Source organism: Delphinus delphis, chromosome 5, assembly GCF_949987515.2.
Source record: "Delphinus delphis chromosome 5, mDelDel1.2, whole genome shotgun sequence".
Taxonomy (NCBI): Eukaryota; Metazoa; Chordata; class Mammalia; order Artiodactyla; family Delphinidae; genus Delphinus; species Delphinus delphis.
The window spans coordinates 77,473,138-77,483,509 of NC_082687.1; the positions used below are offsets into that span (position 1 = coordinate 77,473,138).

General features: G+C 48.0%; 1 protein-coding gene across 1 annotated transcript in view; it reads right to left on the minus strand.

Annotated features, from left to right (window-relative positions):
• NWD2 (NACHT and WD repeat domain containing 2) overlaps positions 1 to 6,237 on the minus strand; it is a 204,399-nt gene extending 198,162 nt beyond the window's left edge. Inside the window, exon 1 of the mRNA XM_060011765.1 lies at positions 5,448 to 6,237. Within this exon, the coding sequence (XP_059867748.1) occupies positions 5,448 to 5,598 (151 nt within the window). The 5' untranslated portion in view covers positions 5,599 to 6,237. The remainder of the gene's footprint in view (positions 1 to 5,447) is intronic.
• Positions 6,238 to 10,372: the final 4,135 nt, after the last annotated feature.

A 10,372-nucleotide genomic window follows, 5' to 3' on the forward strand; every position in this document is an offset into this window, starting at 1 on the left:
ATGCAGATAAAGACCCTCAGCATTGCAGAAAGTTCTACAGTACAGCACTCAGTCATGTTTTCTTATAAACATATTCATATCTGGTTATCAGATATTAATAATAATAAACAGCATATGCACCATTTTCCCCCTAAATCTAAAAAAATGTGGAATTGCAAAATCGCATCTGGCCCAGGGGATCACAGATAAGGAGTACTGGCCTGCTTCAGCTTTTATTAGTTATAAAGGCAATATTTGGTCTTTTTTCAGGTTTAGACTTTACCTATTATGGACTGAAGGACTGTATCCCCCCAAATTCACATGTTGAAGTCCTAACCCCCCACAGTGTGATGGTATTTTGGGGTGAAGCCTTTGGGAGATAATGGTTTAGATGAGGTCATGAGGGTAGGGTCCCATGATGGGACTACTGTCCTTAGAAGAAGAGACACAAGAGTTCTCTCTCCCCCATATGAGGATGAGGCAGGGACTGGAGTGATAAATCCACAAGCCCACAGACGTCAAGGACTGGCATCAAAGTAGGAAGAGGCAGAGAAAGTTTCTTCCCTAGAGCCTTCAGTGGGAGCACAGCCCTGCTAACACCTTGATTTCAGGCTCTAGACTCCAGAATCACAAGACTATAGATTTCTGTTGTTTAAAGCCCAATCTATGGTAATTTGTTATGGCAACCCTAGGAAATTAAGACAGATTTTGGTACCAAGAAGTGGGGTGCTGCTCTAACAAATATCTAAGAATGTAGAAACAGTTCTGGAACTGGCTAGAGGCTAGAAGCGTTTTGAGGTGCATGCTAGAAAAAGCCAAGAATGCCATGAAGGGACTGTTAAAGGAGACTCTGGTAAGAGCGCAGAAAGAAAAGAGGAGAGCTGGAGAGATGGCTTCTCAGAGAATACATAAACAATCATGACCAGACTATTGATGACAAAGGCCTTCTGGTGACTCTCAGAAATGAGAAACATGTTATTGGACAATGGAGAAAAAGTGACTTATAAAGTAGCAAAGAACTGGCTGAACAGTGTTTTGTGGAAGTTAGAATTTAGAACCAATGAAACTGGATGTTCAGCTGAGGAGATTTCTAAAGAAAGTATTGCAGGATTGGCTTGGTTTCCCCCATCTCTTTATAGTAAAATGAGAAAGAGATGAATTGAAGTAATAACTGTTAAGCAAAAAGGAACCAGAACTTGATGATCTTGAAAGTTCTCTGCCTATCCATATTGCAAAAAACATTGTTCTGAAAAGAACAGTAAGGGTGTGGTCACACAACCATTTGGTAAAGAAATGAGTATATGTGTGAAGCATGGACCGTCCCCCCTTAACCCCCCCGCCCAGCAGAAACACGGCCAGTGTGAACTGGAGGAGACAGGTTGACAGAAAGGAAGGCTGTCAGACCTCTTAGGCCCTACAGGACTGGAAACACAGGGCTACTGCCTGTGAACATGTGTTCTTCTTGAAGACAAAGGAAGAATGACCCCAAAGATTCAGAGGTCATCAGGGCTGCCTCCTTGGTTTCAAAGTTGGGGGAGGCATCACCTGGGCTTCAACAGGGGAGGTGGCCTCTGCCTAAAGACTTGGGGGCAGGGCCTCCTGGAGCCTGGGTGGGTGATTCCCTCCCGGCAGAGCCATAAAGGTGAGACTGCCACCCCAGCACGTCCAGAAGGCAAAGCATCACATCAAAAAGGATTATTCTAGAGCCTTAAAACCTAACGGCATTTGTCTTGTCAGGTTTCGGATTTGCTTGGAACCCTTCATCCTTTTCTTCCGTCTAATTTTCCCAGTTTTCTCATTCCTTTCGGAATGAAAAACTTTATCCTACGCCTGTCCCCTCATGGCATCTTGGAAGCCTATAACTTATCTAACAGCTTCACAGCTGGAGGGGAATTTCGCTTCACGATGAGTCCTATCTGGAGTCTCACCCACATATTATTTAGCTGAGACTTTGGGCTTCAGACTTGAGAGTTGATACACAACAAGACAAGGCTTCTGCAGTTGTTGGGATGCAATAAATGTATTTGGCATGCCAGGAGGACATGAATTTTGTGGGAGGGTCAGGGGCAGAATGTTATGGATTGAGTGTTTGCCCCCCCCCTCCCCCCAGTTCATATGTTGAAGCCCTAACTCCCAATGTGATCATATTTGGAGGTGGGGCCTTTGGGAGGTAATCAGGTTTAGATGAGACGATGAAAGTAGAGTCCCCAGTATGAGATGTGTCCCTATAAGGAAAGGAGCCTTGGGTAAGAAATGAAGCACAGAAGAGGAACACTATTTAACAGGCCCCTCCAATTTCAGTCACAGGGAGAGAACCGTGCAGGCTCCTCTCCTCTGCGTACTCACGGACAATTCAATTCAGGCTAATCACAGTGGAGAAATTTATATGTGCTTTAGAACCACTGTTCCAAGGAGGTATAAGTGCCATTCTGGCAGAGAGACAGTGGTTAAACGACTGGAAAAATTCCAAGGATTAATAAAGATGCCACAGATGGGACTGCTACGTTGGTGGGAGGTGGGACTAGATGAAGTCCAAGGTCCGTCCACGCAAGAGAACGGGGGACAGTTACTCCTCTCCCACACTGGCTCTTCTTGAGTGTCTATCACACAGTGGGGACAGGTCTGATGCAGATATGCTTTTGCATAGGAATGTGTCCTTCAGAGTTCAGAAAATCCTACCATTTCCCTGAATGCTCCTATGGCTACCTTTTCATGGGGGTAAAGTGGGTCAGGGCAGCTATGGTTCCTTCCTGCTACTCAGCTTCTTGTGGCTGTCAGGCTTCAAGAGGAAGGCCAGCATTGTTGACTACAGCCAGCTGACTTTCTTGACCATATGGGTGTTAAGACATTTACAGAAATCAGGCATGAACCTAAGTACCAAGAGAGATGTTTTAAGGCCCCTGCAGGCTCCAGCTTGTTTCATTCTGCTAGATGAGTTCTGCTAGATGAGCTCCAGCTTGTTTCATTCTGCTAGATGAGCTTAACCTGGTGCCTCAGTTTTCTCCTCTGTAAAATAGGGAGAACACCCTCTGGTCTACCATCCTCACAGGGTTTGAGAACGAAAACCGAACTACTGACTGAGCTAACGTATGTTCTAAAAACATGTATTATCCTAATTACTGATAGGGAAATTTCATACAAGCTCTGTAAAGCAATCTAAGGGAGATCCTTTCTGGATTCTTAAAAGTACTGCTATGAGTTCAACACAGAGAAGCTTTTATTTAGAGCATAAACTGGATTCCCGCTTGTAAAGAAAAGCATGAGATAAAATTCTTTGTCTTAATTTGACAGCGGAGAGGCTCTTGAGTATTGGCCAACAATCTAATACGGGATCGCACCAAAACACAACCATTTGCTTCCTGAGTCATATCCATAAAGATCTGGTGGTAAAGTGCTGTCTCTGACAGAGCATTTACGGAGATCGCAAAGCTTCATGTTCAGGCTCTTAAAAAAAATACCTATCTCTGTCTTTTCTATTTAACATACCCTCAGCTCTCCATTTGGGATAAAAGTTGAAGTCCTGCTCCTATTGCAATTTCTCAGGTAAGAGTCACATTTCTGGGCTTTTAAGATCAATGTTCAAGCTGCCCAGCTCAGTGACCAGAAGGCATGATTCACCCCCTCTCTTGTCTGCTGTCCTAATGTTAATACACGCTGAAGCTTCTACTGTATTTCAAGAAATGGGAAAACTTATAGAATCACATGTACTGGCTTAAGAAAAATGACATTAATCTTGAATATTAATTCAATATTAAGCTAACTTGATATAAATCCATTATCACTGATTTTTATCCTAGAAATTACAAATGTAAAGAAAAATAAACTACTAATGATATTAGCAGACTTTTCACTGTATTTAAAAACAACTTGTTTAAAGAAAAGTGTTACTTAACTGGTTTTACATCAGCACACTTAACACTTCTTATGAGGTTTTTTTTTTTAAGCTCAGGAAAATTAAATTCTCTCAAATACTGTTTTATCAATATTTTTAAAAACAACACCGAAAACTTAAGTTGCAAACTTCCTTAGGTCCTTCAACATGCTGCACAGCCCCACAGTTTTCTTTATCCAGATTTAAGTAAAAAATCCTGTAAGACATAGTTCAGATGAAAGGAATTTTAAAGAATGTACTGCAGCTTTCAAAAAGCCTCCTTAATTACTAAGTGCTGTGAAACAGAGCTGTAAATTGATAAGAGGACAGTCATACCCTCCCTCAAAAGTGTACAGCCCTTCTAATACTAATCACTTTGGGTTATCTATTTGATTCTTTTCCCAATCCCTTTGTCATAAGGTGAACTGTACCTGAAATTTCTGCTAGCGTTTTATGAAACAGTAATTTTTTTAGAAAGCTATTTTTTATAGGTCCTCTGAATGCTTTTTACAGGCAACCAGAACCTTGGGTTTTGCAATGATGATTCTATCCATATGACTGTTAACTTTCTTTTTTTCCTTTACTTCTCTGTCAGAACCAAGGCTTGTTAGAGTGTAGCAAGTTTCCCATCTCACACGCCTATTTCAGTCTCCTATAAACTCATCTTAGGGCCAAACACTTATTTTTCTGGGAAAGAGCAACTCTTACAGTTTTATCCTAGCCAAGTCAAATGCATCCTACTTTTTCTTCACTTACTGGGAATGAAAGTTAACGTTCAGGACTGTGAATTGATAGGCAGTGATGAGAGAAAACTGACCACCCGGAGCTCAGCCGCTGTGGTTTGTGAATGCAATAAATCAACAAGTTTTCATTTAGCAGCTACCAGGGCCCCAGCCTTTAGCTGGAACACGACTGAGAAGGCCAAGTTCTAGACCGGGGCCATCTAGCCCAAGATCCAACTGTAGAGATGAACTCATCCTGAACGCTCCACCTGGAAACCAGCGTCAGCCTGTTTCGGGACCGCACAGCGCGTTTCCCCTCGCTCTCTGCGGATCTTGGGTTCACAAGTCTCCTTAGCTCCCCAAGACAAAGGGTCCCACTAGCACACCGGCAAGAGGCAAGCCTCGGGGAACCCCATGCTCTCACTTCGCCTCGGCCTGAACAAGTGGCAGAGGAGGGAGCCCCATTCAGGAATCTGCCGCGGAGCCGAGAGAGCGAGAGGACGTATTATTTGCGTTTCACGATAACCTCGGAGAAGAAACCGCTAAAGGAAAGAAAAACGGGGTGGGGGTGGGGAGTGGCAGGATGAAGGTTCCAGAAGCGTCTGTTAATACCTCGGACATTTCTTAGACCAAGGGAAAAGAACCCAGGGGGCGAGAAATTGGTGTCCCAGGGGAAGTCAGCAGGCAGAAGGAATGAGCGAGGGAAGAAGAAAAGTGATTCAAATTAAAGTCCCAAGCGCTCAGGACAGCCTCGGTATTAGCTAGAGGAAGGGAGCGCCGGGGACGCACGGCGCGCCCGGCTGTGCCATGGCACTCTGGCTCCGCCGCGTAGACGGATAGAAGGACAGACGGAGAAGCGCAAGCAAAGGACTTACCTTCAGGGTTGGCGCTGATGAAGACCCGGACGCTGCGGCCGGCTGGCATCAGGTGAGAAGGCAGGGCGGTGAGGTTCCCAGAGAAAGCCGCCCGCCGGAGCGCAGAGTCCCGGGGACAGGGCAGCTTGGTGCCCGCGCCGGCCGGCCACATTGCCTTCAGGGAGGAAGACCCGCCGACTCCTGCTTCTCGGGTTCCTGCCCGCGGCTCCGCGGAACGGCTAGGTCGATCCCCGCAGGCGGCGCGGCTCAGAGCCGCTCCGAGCCCGAGGCGACGCGGGCGAGCTCCGTGGCACACACCAACGGCCGGCGGAGAGCGGCCATACGGACCCTCGGGCCCCTCTCACCGCCGCCTCCTGCCCCTCTGGGCGTCAGCCTTCGCTTGCTGCCAGGGCTCAGCGCAGTAGCGGGCGGGAGCGGGAGGTCAGCGTGGCGGCGGCTACGGGCGCGGCGCCTCTTTGCGCCAGGAAGCCGAGCCCATGGCCATGTCCCCGCCCGCGCCCGCCGCTAGAGGAGGGGGCGGTCAACGGGGCCCGGACAGAGAGGGCAAGTGGAGCGGACCAAACTTTATCTACAAAAGGCGTCCGGAGTTTATCGCCAGCCGCCTCCCGTGGGGCACAGGAATATCCCGCGACTTAATTAAATTAAGGGCGGTTCTGTTGCGGGGGGCCTCGGGCTGCCAGGGGTCTCCCTGGCTTCTCTGAGGGCGAGCCCGGGCGCTCCTGGCTGCCTCTTCGGTGGACGACCAGAAAGAAATTAGCCCAAGATTTCTGCTACTCCTCCTCCAACTCTACTAAGGGTCAAACAAGCCCTGAACATTTTCCAAAACGCTCGCATCCCGGCGTCTGCGCGTTTTTGTTTTTTTTTTTTTGCCTAAGTGCTGGGAATTCCGCCTCAAAGTTAGACGCACCACGGAGCCCGGACTCCCAGGGATCGAAGCACCAAAACTCGGGACCGTCTCGTGCGTCCTGGAGGAAATATCACCGTCGCCGTTTCTCTTGGCGCAGGTGGCGAGTCCTGCCGCTCCGTTCGCTCCCCACGCCCAGCAGAGCTGGGGGTTTTTATAGCGAAGCAGCGCCGCTCACGTGCTCCTCGCCGCGTGCTCACGGAACCTTTTCTAGAGCCGATCTCCGCAGCGAGCCCTCCCGAGGTCTCTAAGTCTCCAGGGGTTATTTCCTGCTCCCACCCGGGCGCATTCCCGGGCCATTCCGCCAGCCCGGAGGCTCCGGGGCCCCGCCGCACGGGAGGATGCCGGGAGCCCCGCGCGCCCTGGCGCGCGCCTGGGCTCCGCAGACCAGTGTGGACTCGGGGGAGCGCCGCCCCGCGCAACGTCCCGCAAAGTGCAGGTGGCCACGGATTGGAGCCAGGTGCGAGAGATCAGAGTTGGCGTGGAGCAGCTTTTCCAAGTTCGTGCAGAGCGTGAGTTGGCTCCACCTGACGCTGATCCAACGTGGCCAGAGCGCATGGGGGGACTGTTGCCTGGGGTCGGGGCGTGAGGTGGACAGTGCAAGGAGTCTGATCCACGTCCGGGGTGACGTGAGATATAAAGGGACTGAGCCATAAAATTGCCATCTCCGGGCCGCACTTCATTGCACCTCCAAAATTCTGCAAATCCCGGGGCACGAAGGAAGTGTGATTGTGCTGTGGGGTGGCGGAAGTGAGCAGGGCGTGCTTAGAGCCTTAACTGGACTTTGGTCTCCAAACCCCTTATGTTGAGCTTTAGGGCAGGAACTCCTGGCTTTTAGAGAGGAAGAATAGCTTTTCCAAATCTTTGAGATTGGGGAGGGACGGGTGGGCACAGGGTGAAGGTAGCTCAACTGCTGGTTTTAGCCTCTCACCTGGGGCTTCTGCTGTAGGCAGCTCCTGGCCTCCTCCTGGCCTGCACTTCTTCTGGGCCCAGCTGGTGGCAGTGAAGTCCTACGCACTGCTGTTTATTTTGTCACCCCCGCCGCATCACCAGCACACACTTTCTGGGGTAACCTTTTCGGAGAATTGGGTCTCTGGGTTTTTAAGGCTGCCTCTTCAGTACTGAGAACCGGGGGGCACACAGCAGTCCTTACTTTGTAATAATTTGATGCAACCAATAAAGAAAACCTTGAACGTGCCCATGTATTAGTTCAACTGATCCCACTTAGCAAATTATCTCCTTCCGCTCTCCAACCTCATTACTCCCAGGTGGGAACTTTCTTCAGCAGTAAGGACAACTCTCTGAAAGCTCTCCTGATGTCCCAGGAGGTTCGGACTGGGCTCTCTGGAAGAGGTTATGAATATGCAGTGTCTATTACAGTATCATCCTTTATGAATATACAGTATTTGTTACTGGAGAAAGGAGAGCCAGGACCACTTTATGCCTGATCTCAGTGTTGTTTATGAGACTGATGAGGAGTTGCCAGATTGTCAAGGGCTCGCCGGCCTTCCTCCTTCTCATCCACCGCCCCGCCCCCCCACCCCGCCTCCTTATCTGGTGGTTTCTCTCTTAAAAATCAAACTAGTGGGGCTTCCCTGGTGGCGCAGTGGTTGAGAGTCCGCCTGCCGATGCGGGGGACGTGGGCTCGTGCCCCGGTCCAGGAAGATCCCACATGCCGTGGAGCGGCTGGGCCCGTGAGCCATGGCCCCTGAGCCTGCGCGTCCGGAGCCTGTGCTCCGCAAGGGGAGAGGCCACAGCAGTGAGAGGCCCGCGTACCGAAAAAAAAAAAAAAAAAAAAAATCAAACTAGTGTTTGTGTCTTCTGACCTTTGTTTCAGATCTCAAAGTGTTTCACTTTCTTAGGATGACTTTGGGATTTTGGGCAGCCTCTATAACCTAATTAAGTGTTCTCGACAGGCCGAAGTTTAGCATCTGCCAGTGTCACTGCAGACCAAGGATGCAGAGGAGAGAGAATTGCACGGTATCTGTGGGACCAAGCTTCCAAAGGCTCCCAGCACAGCCAGCTTTGCGTCAGGTTGAGCCGGCTGCTGTCTTTGGGTTATCAGGGCGGTTTCTACCTAAGGATACCCAACCTCCCCCTGCCCGCCCCCAAACGCACGCTTCTACCTTCTTCCATTCTGTCTCTTGTTAACATTGGATAGCCTAAAAACAGAGATTCATTCATTAGCATGCAGATGGCATAAGGGAAGAGTCACTCATGGTGCAAACATTTTGTTATGAATTAACTAGATCTGTTTCCCACCCTGAGGAACTGTAGGCTGTACAAGTGGAGGGTGGGGAGGGAGAGAAACTGGAAAGGGAAGGGAAAGAGTGGGCATGAATGTGGAAGGCAGGCCCCGACTTACAGTATGGAGACTGCTCTGTTTTTATCTGTTTAAAACACTTTACAAACATGTTATTATTACTCCCATTTTACACACACAAAAAAACAAGGCTCAAAAAAGAGAAATGACTTACCCAAAGTCATATAACTAGTTAATGCTTGAGCCGGGATCCAGGTACTGGGGCCCCTGTCTCAGTAGTCTTTCTAACACAACACCTTTGTTTTCTAATTTTGCCCAGGTCTGACGCTGGCTGGCATCTTTAGTAACCCGAAAAATAGGTGTTCAGGCCTGGGTTCACAGGTGTGGAAGGCTGGTTATCACAGACCAAATAGGAAAGAAGTTCTGCTACAAGATCACACAAGACTAGACTCTTCCAACTTGTAGGATGTTGGTCTGATGACCAAGACTTCCAAATTCCTTGTTTCCCTTGGGTCCTGTCTTTTCCTCATAAGACCACAGGTAAACCCATACCATCCCTGAAGTTGGCTGGAGCATCTAGAAAAGCACCTAGAAATAGAAATAGGAAAATAAATGTACATGAAAAATGGGCTTGGGACCAAGCTCGTGATCAGGAACAGGTATTCCCCTCTCCATCCTCTCACTCACCCCACTTCGCAGGCCAGAGGACCACAAAGAGGTTACTATCTTTATAAACAGTGATGCCAGCCCTTGATAAAACAGGGCTGCTCAAAGGTTAAGTTACTGCCAGGTTCATTCTACTCGTAAAGCTAGAAGGATTCCTTGCAGTCAAGGAGTCCAACTCCCCTTAGTATATAGATAGTGCCCCTCCCACAAAGTAATTTTATGAAACAGGAGGAAAGAAAACTAATGTCTAATAATATTGATATGTTAAGCGTCTGTAAGCTAGACATTGTATAAAGCTTTTAATAGGTTTCTCATTTAATCCCACTGTATCTGGGATCTGGGCCAAATACCTCTCATCTTCCCACTTGATGCCCCTTCTTGGACACCGTTGTCCCTTGTATACCTCTTGTGATGTATGTGCAGGTTGCTTGTTCCAAAGTCCATGGTATGCAAATGTATCTCACCTACTTCCCTTTCCTGTGAAAGCTGGTGATTTTTCACCCAGCTGCATGGCTGTATCACATGTTCAGTTCATTCTGCTTAGATAATGGGTGTGGTGATCATAAAGAACATTGACTCTGACCCAGCAGAAGGAAGATACATCATCCAAACTGTATTGACCTGCATGTACATTTGCATTTCTGTACATCAAATATTCTGGCCTGGATGCTTCTGGACCAGTGTTCTGCATTTTTCCTATTGTGGATAGAAGTGGAAATAGACCCCCTAGTGTTATGAAGATGACCAAATTAACACACCATACTACTGTATAACACAAAATCTAGCCAGTGAAGCCAACCATGTGTTTTTGTGTTTCCCAAACTTGTAGAAGTGTTTTAAACTTAATGTTACATTAAAGTTCACAGTTGCTCCCTGATATGGGTGATAAATATTTGAATCTCTTTGCTAAAATGAGAAATGGCTTATGTAGGGTCACTCAAGCAAGGAATCTGTTTTCCAGAGTTCCAGCTCAGGATATAATCCAGACCCTCAGGAACCCACTTCCTTGTTTACAAAATGGAAATTTTCAGTTTATGTGAGATTTGTCAGCATAACAATTTGCCAACAGAGATTGTTGATTCAGAGGTGTCT